At 40.3% G+C, this 20,578-nt stretch overlaps 1 protein-coding gene across 3 annotated transcripts; it reads left to right on the forward strand.

Annotated features, from left to right (window-relative positions):
- The first annotated feature begins 267 nt into the window (after positions 1–267).
- On the forward strand, positions 268–19,474 carry GORAB (golgin, RAB6 interacting). 3 transcript variants are annotated; one of them, XM_060197868.1, is made up of 7 exons: positions 290–407; positions 543–940; positions 2,744–2,832; positions 3,635–3,992; positions 5,511–5,612; positions 9,456–9,596; positions 16,575–19,474. In XM_060197868.1, exons 2-7 carry the CDS (start codon positions 849–851, stop codon positions 17,023–17,025), a joined length of 1,233 nt encoding a protein of 410 aa, XP_060053851.1. In that variant the 5' UTR covers positions 290–407; positions 543–848; the 3' UTR covers positions 17,026–19,474. The 3 variants fall into 3 exon arrangements, with proteins under 3 accessions (XP_007525284.1, XP_060053851.1, XP_016044648.1); XM_007525222.3 differs by lacking the exons at positions 543–940; positions 2,744–2,832 and having other exon boundaries at positions 268–407; XM_016189162.2 differs by lacking the exons at positions 290–407; positions 543–940; positions 2,744–2,832 and having other exon boundaries at positions 3,859–3,996.
- Positions 19,475–20,578: the final 1,104 nt, after the last annotated feature.

Genomic DNA, 20,578 nt, shown 5'->3' on the forward strand with positions numbered 1-20,578 from the left:
TTCGTCACCGCCTGTTTACCTTTTTTCTTATCTCGAGGGTTAGTCACCCCCCTTATCTTTTTAAAATAATTAACCCACAAGTATAGAAGACCGAGAGAGGCAAAGGAGTTGGATCAAGAACAGTAGAAAGCAGCGCGTTCGTAGTCTCCAAGAAATTTTTCCGGCACCGCTGCGGGCAGCCTCACAGGGGAGAGAACCCGAGGTTAGGTGAGGGGGCCTGGCGTCCAGAGTGGCGGACGCTGATTGGCCGGCCTGGGAGCCCGGATGCTAATGGGTCCTCGCCGCGTTGGCCGTCCTGAGGTCGAGGTTCGGACTGGCAGCCGGGGGGCTCTAGCAGCCGGATCCGATGGCGCAGCGCTGGGCCGGCTTCTCCGAGGAGGAGCTGAGGCGACTCAAGCAGAATAAAGGTATCGGGAAGTTCGTGCAGTCGTGGGAGTCGCGAGTGTGTGGAGAGGAAGGGGCGGGGCTGGAGCTTTGGAGAGTCAGGGAGGCGGGGAACTTCGCTCGGGGAGGTGACCCGTGACACTGGGATCTACCTTCAGAAGAGGGAGTTGAGGAATCCTACTCAGAATTCAACTTTTCCCTCTTCCCTCCGAGTGGCATGAGGCGGGCGATCGGGGAGAAGGATATGAAGCTGCTACCCTTGCTCACCTTGCAAAGTGTGATGATGGAGAAGCAGACTAGGACTGGGGGCGCCTGACGGACGATGCATTTCCTGGTGCATCTGGAGCTGTGCATTCACTTCCGGTTGCCACATGACCTGTGCGCTATGCTTTCCCTGACTCTTGGAGTCAGCAAGCCAAAAGGGTCCTTGGAAAGCGGGGCAGGGGCAGGGGCGGACAGTAAAGATGATGGGACTGTGCTGTGGTGTCTCCCATGTCCTCTCTCGTCCTCCCTTCCTGCCTCCTTCGTTCACGCTTTCACGAGGAGGAAAAAATAAGTAAATAAATGAGTTGGGCCAGTGGCTATCACACATAATCCTAGGTTCACTCTCTGGCACCAAATTAAAATAACAACTTTAAAAACGAGATAAGTTAGGTGTGAAATATATACACTCTTACTTTCTTTTCAACTTAAATTTAAGTTATGTGATTCTTCCTCTGACTTTGAACCCTAAGTGAATGTGCACCATTCTCTCTTTTAAGGAAGGAAGTGAATTTACTGTTACTTGGTCAAAACTCTTGGAGATATCAGCCGGAATTTGTTTGTGATAAAGCTTATCTGCATAAATGATCAGAGAAGGGCACAGCACTTCTGTGTCTACACTGTTCTTGGTACCGTAACTTACACACTTTACTTTGAAGAAAATAGAGCAAGTTTTCTGTGTCGTTTATTATAGTTGGCAAATAAATTAGTGTACTTATTTTAAGCTTATTTAAGATAGTTTTAATTTTATTTCTTAGGAGATAGAGACAGAAGCCAAAACACCACTCTGGTACATGAGGTACTGGGAATCAAGCTGGGTTTCTTTTAAGAGAACTTTTGAAAGGAAATACACATAATCTGGATGATTACATTTTATTCTTTAGAAACAGACTAGTAAAGTGTCTAATGGGATTTGATTAACTCATTTTTATACTGTGCTGTGGTGTCTCCCATGTCCTTTCTCGGCCTCCCTTCCTGCCTCCTTCATTCACACTCTTAGGAGGAAGGAAAAAATAAATGAATGAATGAATTGGGCCTGTGGCTATCACACATAATCCTAGGTTCATTCTCTGGCACCAAATTAAAATAACTTTAAAAACTAGATAAATTAGGTGTGAAATGTATACACTGCTTGGTACTGGAACCTAAGTAGACACAATGACCAATGGAATAGAATCGAGAGCCCAGAAATAAACCCGTATACCAAGCAGTTTTGATTACAATAGCCCTATAATACAATTTGAGATCTGGGAGTGTGATTAATAGGATCAATTCTTAAGTGATTTAATAAGTTTAAAAATTAGCTTTTAGGGCTGAGGAAACTGCATGATGACTTTGCAAAAAACTTCATGAGGTTTTGAGGTCCCAGGTTCAATCCCCAGCACCACCACTGCCTGAGCTGAGCAGTTTTTTTTTTCCCCTTTCCCCTCCCCCTCCCCCTCCTCCTCCTCCCCCCCTCCTTCCCCCCTCCTCCCCCCCTCCTCCTTATACAGAGGAAACATTGACAAAACCGTAGGATAAGAGGGGTATAACTCCACACAGTTTCTACCATCAGAACTCCATATCCCATCCCCTCCCCTGATAGCTTTCCTGTTCTTTATCCCTCTGGGAGGAGTATGGACCCAGGGTCATTGTGGGATGCAGAAGGTGGAAGGTCTAGCTTATATGTAATTACTTAAAAATGAGCCTGTCTCTCTCTTTCCCTAGTGGGGCGGGACTCTGGGGAAGCAGGGTTCCAGGACATATTGGTGGGGTTGTCTGTCCAGGGAAGGTTTTTTTGTTTTGTTTTGTTTTGTTTGTTTTTAACCAGAGTACTGCTCACCTCTGGCTTATGGTGGTACAGGGGATTGAACCTGGGGCTTTGGAGCCTCAGGCATGGGAGTCTGTTTGTATAGCCATTATGCTATCTACCACTACCCCATAGCAGTATTTTTCTACCAGGTTTTTTTTCTACTTCTGTTGCCTTTTTCATGTCTTAATAAAATTAGCTTGCATACATTGTTTAAAAACTAACTAACTTTTGGGGAACACAATCCTGGACTATTCTGGAGGATAAAAGATTCTAATTAACTTTAAACGGCTTTCTTTTGTCTTCGAGGGATTTTAAATTTTGCGTGTTGACTTTTCAAGATTTGTTTCAAGTTGCTTTGGTAGTAGTCAAAAGAATCAACTATTTCAACCAACTAGGTAAACAACTTAATTCTCTTATTTCTAACTAATCATTGGGGAATATAATCTTAAACTGTTCTAGATGGTAAAAGAAACTATCTAGGGATACTAGTATTCCTAGAAATAAAGAGACTTCACTCAGTTACACTTTTCTGTGTAAGGTCTACTTATATTTCAAATTGCCCTAAAGCCTGTTAGAATTTAAGGAAGGTGGCAGTGTGTTAAGCGCATGTGGCACAAAGCACAAGAACCGACCGGTTAGGATCCCGGTTCAAGCCCCCGGCTCCCCACCTGCAGGGGAGTCACTTCACAGGTGGTGAAACAGGTCTGCAGGTGTCTCTCTGTCTCTCTTCCTCTATCTCCCCCTTCTCTCTCAATTTCTCTCTGTCTCTATCCAATAACAAATAAATAATTTTTTAAAAAGAATGTAAGGAAGGTGAAGCTCATTTGGAAACTCAGGATCAATTTCATTTCAGAAGAGCAGACAGAACAATAAATAAAGTTCAAAACCTGTCAGATAATTCAGTTGCCTACCTTTTGATTATTTTAACTGTTATCAAAGCAACTTTAAAAATAAACCTTCTTTTGTATTCTGAGACCAAACTCATAGATAGATCTACTTCTTTTAAGATAAATTGAGAACTTGGAACAGTATTTATTATAATAGAAAAATGACTGCTTTCCCCTGGGCTTATAAGATAGAATAAGAGTGGTGGGTCGAGCTGTGGAATTATCAAGATTTAATGTTAACACTTTTGTCTCCTTAGAGAAATTATTTGCTGAGCACACAAAAGACTTATCCATTCTCTTTTTCATATAGATCCAATTGAACCCCAGCGGCGTGGCCCTGTGAAGAAAAGCCGACAGCAACTACAGCGAGAAAAGGCCCTTCAAGAACAAAGCCAAAAACTTGGCCTTCAAGATGGTTCAATCTCATTGCCTCCAGACCAACTGCTTTCTGCACCAAAACAGAAATTTAATAATCAGAAACCACATTCTTCTACCCCTGTTTCTCCTAGTAGTCTTAGTCTCACCTCTCCTACTGGTGATGGAAAGCCACAGAGTGGTGAAAATCAACCAGAGGAACTGGGCTTTCAGAATTCTCATGATGGTCACAAAAGTACTGAGGTTTTACCTCCAAAGCCAGATTGCAAACTGGGGAAGAAGAAAGTGGAATTGTTAGTAAGTCTGTATATCCATGCGATATTTTTTTCAATCTTCCTCTTTTCCCCATTGAATTTCAAGAAGTTGTGTGTGTGTGTGTGTGTGTGTGTGTATGTGTGATTTTATATAACATGAGATTTTCTGTATTGTATTCTAACCTACAAGTGTGATAAATAAACTATTGTAAAGTTGTTGCCACCTAAATATAGGGCAGGCTGGATCTGTTAGACATTTTATACTTTCCCTCAGTGTTCACAGTGACTCTGCAATGTACCCTCATTATTTTCACTTAACATTATCAAATATCTTGGAGTAGATTGAATGTTATTAGAAAATTATTCTTAGGGGCATGGTGGTGGCACACCTGGGTTTGAGCCTCCAGTCCCCACCTGCAAGGGGAAAGCTTCACAAGTGGTGAAGCAGGGCTGCAGGTGTCTCTGTCTTCTCTTCCCCTCTCAATTTCTGGCTGTCTCTATCCAATAAATAAATATAATTTTTTTAAAAAAAGAAAATGATTCTTTAGGTATTTTGGAAAAAAAACTGAAGATGTAATCTCAGAAACTGTAAAAAGAAGAAATCCTGAAATTATAAGGGATAGAAAGTTGTATCCTAGAGAATACTCAGATAATACCTCACTTCTATAGAAAAGGCAAGGGCTAGGCCAAAAAGCTGTAGAGAATTAATGAAGTGAAGTGGGACTTGGAAGCAAAGGGTACTTACCTTGGATGCTCTTGATGTCTCAGTGTACCCCAAGGCCTCTAGAGGAGAGAAGGCCCCGATCAAAATAGTGAGTGATAAAGGGACTAGTAAATCTTGGAATGGATATTGTTGATAAGATGACTTTAAGAAATGATGAGAATAAATTCCTTTTTCATTACCTTATTTAATTTGCATTGTCCTCAAGTTTATGATATGTAAGACATTTTAATATGCTTCTTCCAGAATTGGACAGATTTGGAAACAGTTTTCATTTTCAGATGTTTGAAGTTTTTCTCTACCCATCATTAAGGTCTTAGCTCATAGTAATGCACCCTATATAAAAATGTTTTAAGAGCTGTAAAGAAGTGAGCCAGTTGAAAGAAAATGGATGAAATTCTAAGTAGTACTTATCCTAAGGGTGTTAAGTGGTTGAAACTTTAATTATAGAAAACTCTAAAAGTTGCAACATAACATTATATAGAAACTGACTGACTTTGCTCTCCATTTTGCATATAATACATAATAAATGTACACAAGCTTCTTTGTACTCCTGAAATACGCCACAATACTCTGACCTCCAGTTTGTGGGTTCCTAGATTATATACATATAATGGATTTCAAAGGACCAATTTATGTAAGCCTTCTTTACTTCAAATCATAGTCTTTGTTCCTATTAGAACAAAATAATGAGCTGCAGATGGATTTCTTTTAAGAGAACTTTTGAAAGAAAATATACATAATCTGGATGATTACATTTTATTCTTTAGAAACAGACTAGTAAGGTGTCGGATGGGATTTGATTAACTCATTTGTATACTGTTTTTGCTCCCTAGGCAAGAAAAATCTCGTTGGGAAGTCCTCCAACAAGAACAAAGACTGATGGAAGAGAAAAATAAACGTAAGAAAGCTCTTTTGGCTAAAGCTATTGCAGAAAGGTGAGGCATCTGAACAGGGAGAAGTTGTTTCTAACCTGAATTCAGCTCTGTGGTGTTGTATATTTATTTTCCCATGTCTGCTCTAATAAACTTTTGTTTTCTCTACAGCCACTTCTTTTAAGGCTAATTATGATATATAAATAATACAGATAGTCCTTTGTTAATTAGGTCACTGTGGGCATAAATCATGAGTTTGGGAATACAAGTGCAAGATCAGTATTTGCCATTTTACCCATTTATGTACTCATTAGGGAGCGGTAAATAACTATTAACATAAATCAAGTAGCAACCAACAGAGGTTTGAATTTTGAGGTTGAGAAGCCTTAATCATCCGGCATGTAGAGGAGCCAAGTGCATGCCACTTAAGTGACTTACATGTATACCCATAAATCTTAACTGTGTTTTCCATAGACATTTTTCTTTCTTTTTATTTACTTATTGGGTGGAGACAGCCTGAAACTGAGAGGGAAGGAGGTGTTAGGGAGACAGACAGACGGAGATACCTGCAACGCTGCTTCACCACTTGCAAAGCTTTCCCCCTGTAGGTAGGGGCCGGGGTCTTGAACCCAGGTCCTTGTGTATTGTAATAATGCACTCAACCAGGTGTGCTATCACCCGGCACTGATCTTGGTGATGCTGGACATGCACTATGAACCCTGCTCTTTCCCTACTTAGTGTGATTTACTTTTCTCCTCACCCCCCACCATCAGTCTGTTGGCAATCTCCTGTATTGATCTTCCACAGTAATATTTCCATCTGAGCCCCTTTCTTGCCCTCTTACCCATTCTGTTGCCTTTTTCATCTACTATAGCCTTAGAAACCAAACTTAGTAAGGCAGTGATGTGGGAGTGGGGGTAGACAGCATAATGGTTATGCAAAGAGACTCATGCCTGAGGCTCCAAAGTCCCAAGTTCACTTCCTCATACCACCACCACAAGCCCATTACTGAGAATTCCAATGTCAGCAGACACCATATCATCTAAAGCTAAAACTAAATGGAGTAAATAGTAGTGTTTTCTATCAGTGAGATATGGACATATACTTATGAAAAAAATATTTTTCTCCTTCTGACACGGTTTGATCTTTCATGAAGCACTGGAAATAATGCAGTGCAGTGGACTCTGCTTCAAGAGGAAAAACAAATTATAAAGCGCAAGTTCCTTTTTCCCCTTCTCACGATTATTGGAATGCACTTTAGACTTCAATTTGAATGAAGTTGGCTATACTAAGATTTGTAGTCTCAACACTAGGCATATTTTGCTTTTGATTAATGTAAGGAAATATAACTTGATGAGCTTATTAATGTTTCTAAGCAGAAAACGAGTTAAGTGCATAATGTAGAAATCAGAGAATGTCAGTTACACCATAGTGGTTTTATTTGGTAGCTTTATTCCAGAAGATTCCAGAAGAATTTAAAGACGGGTGCTGTCTTTGTTGATCTCACAGCAGCCTATGACACGGTCTGGCACCGTGGTCTCCTAGTCAAGATCTCAAGATGCCTGCCTCCATGGGTGGCCAACACTATATCGTTTCTTCTCTAAAACAGAAGATTCCGGGTGCATCTGGGTGACAAGTCTAGCAGATGGAGACTTGTCTCAAGTGGCCTCCCCCAGGGCTCTGTTCTGGCTCCTACGCTATTTAATATTTACATCAATGACCTTCCAGAAACTTCTTCAAGGAAGTTCATCTACGCCAATGACATCTGCTGTGCAATTCAGGCATCCAAGTTTGACATCCTCGAGGAAACACTCACGAAAGACATGTCTCTGATATCTGATTACTGTAAAAAATGGCAACTAATACCTAGCACTGCAAAAACGGTATCATCTGTTTTCCATCTACACCATGCCTCGGCCTCGCGTGAGCTTAATGTGCAGCTTGACGATAGGAGAATCCGGCATGAAGCCCAGCCAGTCTATCTTGGCGTTACTCTCGATCGCACCCTGTCATTTCACGAACATCTCATAAAAACTGCAGCAAAGGTGGGCGCGAGGAATAACATCATTGCAAGACTGGCCAGCTCCTCATGGGGCGCGAGCGCTTCCACACTATGATCATCATCTCTGGCACTATGCTATTCCACTGCAGAATACTGTGCCCCAGTATGGTTCTGTAGCCCCCATGTCCACTTGGTCGATTCCAAATTATATTCCTCCATGAGGATAATTTCTGGAACCATCCGTTCCACCCCGGTTCCATGGCTGCCAGTTCTTAGCAACATCGCCCCGCCAGATATTCGTCGGGATGTGGCATCATCTAAGTTCATTTCCCACATCTACGCTCGACCGGACCTGCCAATATACGCGGATATCTTCGCCCACCCTGTCCAATGCTTGACGTCTCGTCACCCAATCTGGTTCCCTACGCCTACACTGAACTTCTCTGTTCCAGACTCTTGGAAACAGAGTTGGCAGTCAGCTGAGGTAAAGAACAAAGACCTCATCACAGACCCCTGCAAGCGTCAACCCGGCTTTGACCTAGCACGTTATGATTGGGTCCTCCTCAATCGCTATCGAACAGGCCATGGCCGGTGCGCTGCTATGTTCCATCGCTGGGGAGCCAGAGACGACCCGAACTGCCCCTGCGGCTACAGACAGACTATGACCCACATAGTCAACGACTGCCACCTCTCCAGATTCAAAGGAGGTCTCGAAACTTTACATCAGGCTCAACCTGATGCTGTTGACTGGCTACGGAAGAAGGGCAAACGCTAGAAGAAGAAGAAGCTTTATTCTCTTGGTAGAATGTGTGTGTGATACTTTGAAATAAGCAAAATCATGATGAAACATTTGCTTTTGTATTTATTCTATTTTTTAGTTGTATATTGTATTTGAAGGTAGCGAAGGAATGGCAAGATGATGAGTTTGAGTGTACTTTTAAACGAGGAAAACTTTATTTTGAAGGCCTATAGTTTTCTTTAAAAGGGGGGGGGGGTCTAGCCAATAAAGGTTTGTGAAAATGAATCCCAAGAAATTCAAAGCCAAAAAAAGATTGTCCACCATAAAAAGAACTAGTGTGTTCTGTTTTACCAGAGTACGCATCAGCTGTGACTTATAGTAGTAGTGTAGGGGATTGAATCTGGGACTTCAGAGCCTCAGGCATGAGAGTCTCTTTACATAACTGTTGTGCTATCTACCCTGGCCCTAAAGAATTAAGTCTTTAATGCATGTATCTGTCCTTGATGCTCACTAATTTTCAGAAATGAAAATGGTTTTAAATAAGAAAAACGTTTCAAGACTAGGAATTTAATAAGTTGTATTGGGTGGTCTCATGTAAAGAGAATACAGATACATTCTTCTAGTTTTTATTATTATCTTTATGGTGAGTATAGACTCACAAATGAACTATTTATTGGTATTTTTTTCCCTCCTTCAGTGTTACTGTTGGGGCTTGGTGCCTGCACTATGAACACACTGCTCCTGATGGCCATTTCTCCCCCATTGGATAAGACAGAGAGAAATTGAAAGAGGACGGGAGACAGAAAGGGAGAGAGAAAGATAGACAACTGCAGACACTGCTTCACCATTTGTGAAGCAAACCTTCTTCAGGTGGGGAACCATGATCCTTGTGCGCGTCTTTACACTGGTATTTCTTTTAAGTCTCGCTTTTTCCTTTATATATAAAATACACACCAATATAAAATTTTGCAGAGGGAAGCTCAAATTCAGTCTTGAGAGCTATCCCAAAATGTTGCTAGCATTGACTTCAGATTTTCTGATTTTTATAAAAGTACACACTATTATGATATTGTTTATATAGTAGATTGCTTTTTTCCCCCCACTTAGATTGTATATGGGCCTGTATTATAAATGTTTTTTCCTACTTGTGTTCTTGGTTTTCTAGATCTAAAAGGACTCAGGCAGAGACCTTGAAACTAAAGCGGATCCAAAAGGAGTTACAAGCTTTAGATGACATGGTGTCTGCTGACATTGGAATTCTCAGGAACCGGATTGATCAGGCCAGTCTCGACTACTCAAGTGCTCAGTAAGTGGGGGAAAGTAAACAAGAGAGTCTATAAAATTAATGTTTATTGTCTGCTAGAATAGAAACTTTTATATGTAACATCACTTAAACCTCATAACAGCCCCAGATGGAGCTATATTTATTCCTCAATTGTACAAAATCAGATGTTTCTTCTTACTGAAGTCTGCCTTAACTCTACCCTACAACTCAAATCTAAGATTTCTATTAAAAACTTTTGGTACCTGGCCCTGCAGGATTAAAGTCTAGTTCTCATTTCAGTTTTCATCAAAATAAGATTTTCCTTCATTTTCAAGCAAATGAATATGTATTTTAAAGAAAACACTAATCTGCCTTGAAAGCGTGGAGTTTTTTCTTTTTGATTACACTTAGTATAAAGTGTTTGCAAGCATTTGTTTCCTTGGTTTTAACCATTGGCATTTTTTAAGAGAAAAAAAATCACTGTGGAGTATTTTTTGTAAGTGAAATAACACATGTAAAGAATTACATGAACTTTACAAACAGATAAAAGGGCAAAAAATTAAGTCCAATTCCAGGGTTTTCAGTCCTTTTAGCATTGCTTTAATCATCCCCGTTTATCTTTTTCACAAGGGATTGCTGTGTTCATGACTCAGTTTTGCATCCTTCTCTGTAACACTCAATCAGAATGCCTCATTAGTCCAGGGTAAACCACAGCATCAGAATGTTTATGTAGCAATTTAATAAAGCGGAAATACTTGATTGTGGTTTATAATTCACTGTTTACTATTTAAGAAAGAGGTTTGTGGTTGTCTTTGTGAATTTTGTAATTGTTGTTTGACCATATGCTATTATACTTAATGGGTTGCCCTTATTAATTAACTGCCTAAAGTAATGCCATCAGTAGCTGATAACTAGAAGTTCCAGACTTCTGTTAATAAAGCCATTAAGAAAGTGACTGAGATTTAAACTAAGCCTAGATTTTTAGCACCTTTTATCCTCTGGAATTTAAGATTATTAGAGAAATATTTTTATGCCTTTATAGCCCTGTAATTCATATTTTTCTGGCTACCTACACAGACAAATTTTCTGATTATGTTTTCTATCTAAGAAACTAACACTAAGTGAAACACTAAGAAGTTTCATAGATTTATCCTTTCTTCTTCTTCTAGCGTTTGCCCTTCCGTAGCCAGTCAGCAGCATCAGGTTGAGCCTGATGTAAAGTTTCGAGACCTCCTTTGAATCTGGAGAGGTGGCAGTCGTTGACTATGTGGGTCATAGTCTGTCTGTAGCCGCAGGGGCAGTTCGGGTCGTCTCTGGCTCCCCAGCGATGGAACATAGCGGCGCACCGGCCATGGCCTGTTCGATAGCGATTGAGGAGGGCCCAATCATAATGTGCTAGGTCAAAGCTGGGTTGACGCTTGCAGGGGTCTGTGATGAGGTGTTTGTTCTTTACCTCAGCTGACTGCCAACTCTGTTTCCAAGAGTCTGGAACAGAGAAGTTCAGTGTAGGCGTAGGGGAACAAATTGGGTGACGAGACGTCAAGCATTGGACAGGGTGGGCGAAGATATCTGCGTATATTGGCAGGACCGGTCGAGCGTAGACGTGGGAAATGAACTTTGATGATGCTGCATCCCGACGAATATCTGGCGGGGCGATGTTGCTAAGAACTGGCAGCCGTGGAACGGATGGTTCCAGAAATTATCCTCATGAAGGAATATAATTTGGAATCGACCAAGTGGGCATGGGGGCTACGGAACCATACTGGGGCACAGTATTCTGCAGTGGAATAGCATAATGCCAGAGATGATGATCATAGTGTGGAAGCGCTCGCGCCCCATGAGGAGCTGGCCAGTCTTGCAATGATGTTATTCCTCGCGCCCACCTTTGCTGCAGTTTTTATGAGATGTTCGTGAAATGACAGGGTGCGATCGAGAGTAACGCTAAGATAGACTGGCTGGGCTTCATGCCGGATTCTCCTATCGTCAAGCTGCACATTAAGCTCACGCGAGGCCGAGGCATGGTGTAGATGGAAAACAGATGATACCGTTTTTGCAGTGCTAGGGATTAGTCGCCATTTTTTACAGTAATCAGATATCAGAGACATGTCTTTCGTGAGTATTTCCTCGAGGATGTCGAACTTGGATGCCTGAGTTGCACAGCAGATGTCATCGGCGTAGATGAACTTCCTTGAAGAAGTTTCTGGGAGGTCATTGATGTAAATATTAAATAGCGTAGGAGCCAGAACAGAGCCCTGGGGGAGGCCACTTGAGACAAGTCTCCATCTGCTAGACTTGTCACCCAGATGTACCTGGAAACTTCTGTTTTGGAGAAGAAACGATATAGTGTTGGCCACCCATGGAGGCAGGCATCTTGAGATCTTGACTAGGAGACCACGGTGCCAGACCGTGTCATAGGATGCTGTGAGATCAACAAAGACAGGACCTGTCTTTAAATTCTTCTGGAATCCATTTTCAATGTAAGTTGAGAGGGCCAGGGCTTGTTCGCAGGTAGATCTTCCTGGGCGGAAACCAGCTTGGGCGGGTGATAGGAATTTCTCTGTAAGAGGAGAAATACGTGACAGAAGCAGCCTCTCAAGGAGTTTGTAACACACGGAAAGGAGAGAAATTGGTCTATAGCTGGCGGCCAGTGTTGGGTCTTTCTTTGGTTTCAAAACCGCTATTATCTTCGCACGACGCCAAACTTTGGGCATAGACTCAGATTCCAAGATGTGGGACAGGAATGAAGCGAGCCACTTCTTTGCCGCGGGACCCAGGTTAAGAATGAGTTCTGGGGTGATGTTGTCATGGCCAGCAGCTGTTCCCGGTTTAACCCTCTTCAAAGCGTCTTCCAATTCAGACAGTGTAAAGGGAGAGAGTTTTGGAGATGGACAAGATAACCAGAAGTGGGATGACCACTCATGGGAAATTTCTCTTTTCCAGACTGGGTTGATCTTAGCATGTCCAACTTGAGTTAGGTGACTGGCCACTGAGTTTGGAGATACGGGAGGATGGGAGACGGGAGGGGGTTGGCTACTGGCACCCAGACTATGAAGAAGCTTCCAGGCCTTCCTACTTGAGTGGGTGAAGTTCAGACTTTCCGTGAGTTGTTGCCAGCGGGCTTGGCGTGCTGCATCCAGGGAGGCAATGAGATGGTCAGCCACATCTGGGTCGCCTGACTCATCATACTGCTTTAGTAGTTGCTCGCATTCAGCATCAAGACAAGGCGTATAGTTAGCACGTCTCCCACGAGGAATGGCTTGGGAAGCTGCTTTGAAGATGGCTTGGTGGAAGCGCCTGTAGGAATCTTCAGAGGGGATAGAGTTAATTGGAATTGCAGGAATAGATTTGTTGGTAAGATCACTGAACAGACGTCAGTTTGCTTTCCGAAAGTTCCATCTTAGTTTCTTCGAGCACAGAATCAGTGGGAGCTGGAGACCAATGTGGATGATAGCTGTGCGGTGATGACTGTGCGGGAAGATCTTGAGAACTTGTCTTGTAGCGGGAGAGGCTTGGCCGTTGGCTGTGCTAATCTAGCACAGGTCGGGTGACGAGTCTTTATTCCATCTAGCACTGTGAAAAGAGCCTGGCTGTTTGGGATCGTATAATAGGGAGAGGTCATTCGCTGAAGCCCAGTCGGCTAAGATAGAGCCGTAAGCACGAGTGGAGGAATATCCCCAGTCTTGGTGATGACTATTAAAGTCTCCAACGTAAACGGCTGGGTGATTCGGGCTAGGCAGGACCTCATTATCCCATGAGGCACTGGGAGGCTTATATACGTTGACAAGCTGAATAGTTCCAATAGTAATGGAGTCATAGAAGGTCGAAGAGGCCGTATGGTAAATGTCCACAAGACACGATTTGGCGTAGATGGCTCGGCCGTGTTTAGGATGGAGATTATAGCATATTAAATCGAATCCACTGACGGTGAATCGAGCAGCTTCATCGACTGCTATATGTGTTTCTTGTAGGCAGATAACATCTGCCTGATGCTATATCGCCAACTGACCAATAAGAACGCGTTTGGCAAAGGACAGCCCCTCAACATTAAGTTGGAGGACTCGAAGAGCAGGACCAACAGCATGAAAGCTGTCAGGAGCTGCTTGTTGCTGGCTTCGAAAGTGACTGGGATCCATGTGGATTCAGTCGGCTAGGAAGGATCGTCAGTTTCCCCAATGAATGGGTACTCACGAGATGCACCACGGGAAGGTCGATCCAATGGTTCTTAGACACAGAGTAAGGGAGAATTTTCTTTAAAACTGCCTTGTGTAGGATCTTGTCTGAAGAGACTAACACTGAGTTTTGGGGGGATTTTTGATTGTTTTGCTACCAGGGTTATTCCTGGGGCTCAGTACTGGTGCTACAAATTTACCACTCCTAGTAGCCTTTTTTATTTTTATTTATTTATTTATTTATTTGATAGGACAGAGAGAAATTGAGAGAGGAAAGGGCAGATAGTGATGGAGAAAGGAAGATAGATTTGCTTCACAGTTTGTGAAGCATTCCCTCCTGCACATGGGGAGCAGGGGCTCAAATGCTCGTCTTAGCTCATGGTAATATGTGCACTTAACTTAGTGCTTCACTGTCTGACCCTGAGATTGACACTTTGAGTTGACCAACTTAAGAGAGTAGATATGCTGCTATTGCTGTTCACAGTAGTAACTACAGAGCTGTCCTATGATGTGCAGACCAACTTGTGCCATGGAGAGGGGGTGAATGAGCAACACGTCTAGCCCTCTTTTTACCAGAAAAGCCAGTTAATCACTATTTTCCTGTATACTGAAGAGACACTCTACAAATAAGCACATGCATATATAAATATTTTGTCATTTTATGAATCGTTTACAAAAGTACAAATAAAAGGGATTCAAAAATAATTATTAAAATTTTTAGTAAGAATATAAGCCTTGTGCTGCCTGGGAAATGGTACAGTGGGTAGAGCACTGTGCTTGTATGAGGTCCCACGTTTGATATCTCTCTCTCTCTCTCTCTCTCTCTCTCACACACACACACACACACACGCTCCTTCCTTCCCATCATCTCCTTCCTCCTTTTTTCTCTCCATTTCTTGAATAGCAATTAGCATTTTAAATAAAATACTGTAAGCCTTGCGAAGTTGTTGACTTATCTATTAACTACAAAGAAATCTCATCTGTCAACCTTCCCTACTTTGCCATTATGGAAAGAAAATAAAAAATATGAATTGTCAACTATGTTCTGTGAAAACTGAGAATAGATCACAATATAATGTCTTCAGCCTTTTCTTAGATCTTATAGTGAAATGAAATAATGATCATTACAGCATCATCCTTTCAGGTTATGCCATCATTCTCTGGTTTCTTATTATTTTAATTGTTTTAGTACAGATGAAAGTAAGTGATGAGGAAATAACTCAGAGTTGTTAGAATGCAAAAGTGTTTCAACACATAGATACATCTCCATTTTTTACAAGTCTACATTATACTACTTTGCTTTTATTATGGAAGACCTGTATCAATACTTTACTTAAAGCAACCCAAAGGAGGATTTCACTTAATTGGCAGAAGTAAAATTGCAAATTAAAATTTGCTTTATTTTATGTTTTAAAGTGTAAATACATTTTCTCTTTGTTCTCTAGAAGAACTAAGGGAGAACAACAATTAAGAAATATTAATCTTCATAGAACTGTTCAGAAAAGGAGCACAACCGAAAAGTGGTTAATGGAACCTAGTAGTATACCAAGGGTTAAGGATTTGGGTTTTTAAATTTTCAGGATGCTGAAACGAAAAGACAGGTTTTTGAATCTTTTAAATAGCATCCATTAAATCATCTACTGTCTCTGTGAAATAATAAAATAATGTTATAATTTCATTTCCAGATCAGCTTGTCTTTTACATGGTGTATAATGTTCTTAGTATTCTCTTCCTAAATATGTTAATATACTGTCATTTGGTGTTACCCACCTGACCCCCAGACTACTAGTGCTGTTTGTAAAACTAATCAATATTTTAAGCATAAATCACTCTGTACACGAATATATGTGCATGTTTCTGGCCAGGCGGACTTTAAATAAATAAACAACATGCAGAATTTTCCATGATTTATCCAGGGTGAAATATCAGTGGAAATCCAGGGGCCAGTTTGCACATGTTAATTTCAGTTCATTCATGAGTCCACTGAGTTAAATCATTTCTAACTGACTTTGACTAAGCGGACTACAGACTTACACAGAAGACTTGTTCAAGTGGAGGAAGAGGCAAGGTAGTTATAGATCTATAGAGAACACTGTCAGACATCTTAAGTTTGAAACTAGTATATTCGTGAACAAAATAAGTTAAAAAGTATGGAAATAAACAAGAGAGCTCCTTTATAGCCACTTCTTTTAATACAGAGGGTTACTGGAAATCAGCTAGTTTTCTATTTCATATATGTAGTAGAAAACAGTGAGTTCCCTTCCATTTATGTTTACCTTCTAACCACAGACTATAGTTTTATATACCACAAAATTTTTGCCTTTTCTTCTCCACTAAGAGTTACAAATTTTCTACTTTCTTCATCTGTCATTGTGTACCTGTCATAATTTTAAGGAGCTTGTTGGCAGAGTCAGCTTCTCATTAGATCATTAGAGTAAATTTAACACATCTCCTCCTTTCTGCATTCAGTGGTGCCACATTAGTAGTTTGAAACTGGCTATCGTGGTAGTATTTATATTACAGAAGTTGACACTTTTTACAAAATTAGGGCTCTTGCCTACCGGAGTTAGCACTTCACTGAATTAACCCTCTTTGCTTGCTTTCGCTCAACCACAGCCTTAAAAAGAGGAAACGAATGCAGAAGAAAGGTGTTACATTAGGAGAGTCCAAATGTGGCAGTTGTAGATGGTTCAGCCCTGATAATAGCCTCACATGTAGACAAAGCATTCATTAGGTATTAATATCTCTGTCTGCCTTGTACTGGTTTTCCCCAATCTGGGAGTATAATTATTGTCTCTAGACCCTTCTTAAATGGAAGACCATGGACCAACCTTTGTACTTGTCTCTACAGGAAACGTTTTGACAGGGCCGAAGCAGAGTACATAACCGCAAAGCTTGATCTGCAGCGCAAGACTGAGATTAAAGAGCAACTCACTGAACATCTTTGTACAATCATTCAGCAGAATGAACTCCGCAAGGCAAAAAAGTTGGAGGAATTAATGCAACAACTGGACGTAGAAGCTGATGAGGAGGCTTTGGAACTTGAAGTGGAGGTAGAAAGGATGCTACATGAACAAGAATTAGAAGCAAGGAAACAAATTCATTTAGAGAGGCCAGTTCAGCCTTCTGGGGACAGTGTGACATTTCCTAAAGAGAACAAAAAGCTTCAGGAACAAGCTGTTTCCCCAAAGGTAGATGAACAGTGTGAAAATTACACTAACCTTCCCCTTCCTGAATCAGACTGCCCAAGCCAAGAAGTTAAAACAGCAGCAGATGACATTGCAGCTGCTTTGACCACATGAAGTCCCCATGTTAATTATTTCCAGCTAATATGATATGTTCTGTAAATCATTCTTTCTACTATAGATTATGCCATCACTGCCAATTAAACTTATTTTTTGAGTCCATGATTAACTTTAGTATGTTAGCATATTGAACTATTCCAAGGTGCCAAATTATGGTAATTTTATAAATGTATTTTGATGCAGTTCCTTAGTGTCCCCTTATTACTGGGTGAAAACATGACTTAAGAGGATGGAAGAAAAATACCTTGTTAAGAGCGTTTTAAAATCGTAAATATACAATAGAAAAGTAAAAGGGAAAATAAAATTTCAAGTTCATTTGGTTTCTGGGATATTGTTGAAAATGAGAATTCTATTTTATGTAACAAGCAAAAGAGATGCAAAAATTAATGTGAAAAAGATAAAACTAAAATCGAATAATCGTTCTTGAGTTGCAGTTAAAACCAGCAATATAGAGTAATCTAATTGCAGCTAAACAAATTAAGCCAACATTACTTTTGTTTTCAGTTTACCTTTTAAGTGGCTTTACTTTACAGTCTGAGATTTTAAAGCTGATAGAAACATCCTGTAAATATAAGCATAAAATATTGATATTTTGTTTTTAGTCCATGCATCTATTGGATTAAAGTATTACTACTTGTAGTTATCTAAAAAATTGTTCTATTTTCTTTTTAAACTTATCTGTAAATATGTATTTTATATGTTGAACAGAAATTGTTCTGTCATAAAAATTAAATTTGTTAAAATGATGGTTTTAGTACTTGGAACAGTTTAACTGTTACAAATAGTTGACACTACACAGTACTGTATGAATGTGCAAATAATATTGTGCAACAGAATCTGTATCAAATATCATTAAATTATGCTCTGTCAAAAAATTCTGAAAGTACGAATAGTAGAAAAGAACTATTCATAAGGAGATGATTGGGAGTCAGGCAGTAGCGCAGTGGGTTAAGCGCACGTGGAGTGAATCGCAGGGACTGGTGTAAGGATCCCGGTTTGAGCCCTTGGCTCCCCCCCTGCAGGGAAATTGCTTCACAAGCAGTGATCAGGTCTGCAGGTGTCTATCTTTCTCTCTCCCTCTCTGTCTTCCCCTCCTTTCTCCATTTCTCTCTGTCCTATCCAACAATGACAACATAAAAAACAACAAGGGCAACAAAAGGGAAAATAAAAGTTTTTTTTTAAAAAGGAGATGATTAATATCAAATCCATGATAGTAAAAGTTTTTGAGTGATATTATCTTTTAGTAATGTTGGATATGCTTTATGTTTTTATATTATGTCACTTGAGTTGAAATAATTTTTTTTTATCATTTTTTGTTGTTCAGAGTACTGCAGCTCTGGCTTATGGTAGTGATGGGGATTGAACCTGGGAGTTTTGGTGCCTCAGGTATGAAAGTCTTTGCATAACCATTATGCTGTCTCCCCAGGCCCTATTGCTGATTTCTAACAGTAATCAGTATAGACAGCTGTTTTCTTTGGGGGAGGGGAGGTAAAACGGGGAATGCTTTTTTGCCATACTTTTTAAAACCTTTTTATTAAGAGGGTTAATGCTTTACAGTCTCAAGTATGTGGAGAATGAGAAACATGAAATAAATGAATAGAATGAGGCCTCAGAGATAGCTGATCTAATCACCCTGTTTTATAGACAGGAGATTTGAGAACCAGAAATTTTTATACCTCGATATGCTGACTGTCTGACTATCTGAATTTAAAGCACTGGTAAAATTGCAGTTGTAAACTCTTGACGCATCTCTTACATACATCAGACCATGAAATCTACAACATGTCTCCATTTGAAAAACTTGCTTTATAAGTCATTTAGGGATAATGTTTGTGCGTGTGGAATACTTGCAGATATGTCTAAAAGATCCACCATCACCATTACTTAGAAAAACTTACCTTACTTGGCTTTCCCAGGGTGGTATCCAAGTGCTTAGGTGATGATATAAGTGACAAAGTTATATTGCATCACTTTTGTACAAGGCAGCTGTATCCCATGTGTGGGAGGAACAAGAGCAAATAAAGTGGGGGGGGGGGGCTCACTTGTATGAGGACCATATGCACTGGCTTTTCCAGGACAGCCCTAATATCTTTTAAAGCCATAAAGTACTTCCAAAGACTTTGATATATGGATTCACAAACCCACAATAATTGTTTCTGGAAGAAAATTACTGGTACAAAGTTACTGGCTTGGGTTTATCAGGGTCCTTCATGTGATACGTGTTTAGGAGTTAACTTTATTATTTCGCTTGTACTATTTAAAAGCTAATCTACCAAATTGTAATAATTTCCTTAAGACATGATTGGGTAAACTTGAATTCCTCAACTAAAAGTTATTACACGTTGATTTCCCTGTGAATTTAAATTGGAACAAATTTTATACGTTTCAGGAAAGCACAGTCCATATTGCATTTAAAATAAAAACTTGAGTTATTCTTCATTATTCATCTCTGCATCATTCTGCTGAATTATAGCAATTGCAGGTGGTCAGTCTTTGCACTCACTAAGAGTACAGCTGGTCTCCAAGTCAAATGACAAAAAGTTCTGATTGGAATTCCTAGAACATATTTCGCTGCTGAGTTGGCATTTGGATTAAAGTGAAAACTCAGCTATAAACTCATTCTTTGGTTTTAGCAACACAGTTCTCTCAAAAGGCTTTATCTCAGTGTTCAGCACTTCCTCTACGGAGGTACTGGCACAAAATAGTTATTCTGACCCACACCATTCCCAGTGACCTTTACAAATGACGTTTGGGCTCTTGTATTTCTAAGGAGCCAACTCAGCACTTTAAAATGTATAATAGATATAGCTCAGTCTGCCAGACAAGACCTGGGGCCACTCTGGACCAGGGTAATTATACCTCTTCTCAACACAGATCTACCCCAGACCTGACTTGAACTACTCTCAAGGGATGAAGCAGGACACTGTTCTCCATTCTTGCCTTTCCCTTAATGTCAGGCTACTTTTGCAAACTCCTAATCTCAAACAGCTGCAAAATTACCTACTTATACAACTGATCTACTATATTTATGCACACATAGATACATAGGATTGTCAGAAAAGCTTCAATGCATTTTTGCTTTGAAAAACAAAAAAATACATGATGACTTTTCTGATAACCCAATATCTGTAGTAGCTATGCATGTAGACAGGGTTGTGTAAGAAGTTTTTGCTGTATATCTATTGTCCTTGGGACACTTTAGTCTAATCGGACTTTTATACCCATAAAGCTAAGACTGATGCACAACATAATGATCTTACTAATGGGAAGCAAAAATAAATGTAGGCTTACCCTTTGGAAGTCCTAATTTTAAAAAACATTTCAAGTTTTATATCTTCTATCTTACCGTTGGGCAATTTGTGAATGTATGTGGAGTCTGCCATACCTTTTAGCTTGACCACTGGAGAGCAAAATACATACCAAAACAAAACTAAATCCTCAGTTACACCATATTTCCAGATTTTGATTAAAAAGTTAAAGCCTTTGGTGTATTGCACCAAAGTAAAACACAGGTGGGTAGTGGGGAGAATACAGGTCCTGGAAAAGGATG

The sequence above is a fragment of the Erinaceus europaeus genome, chromosome 9, assembly GCF_950295315.1.
Source record: "Erinaceus europaeus chromosome 9, mEriEur2.1, whole genome shotgun sequence".
Taxonomy (NCBI): domain Eukaryota; kingdom Metazoa; phylum Chordata; class Mammalia; order Eulipotyphla; family Erinaceidae; genus Erinaceus; species Erinaceus europaeus.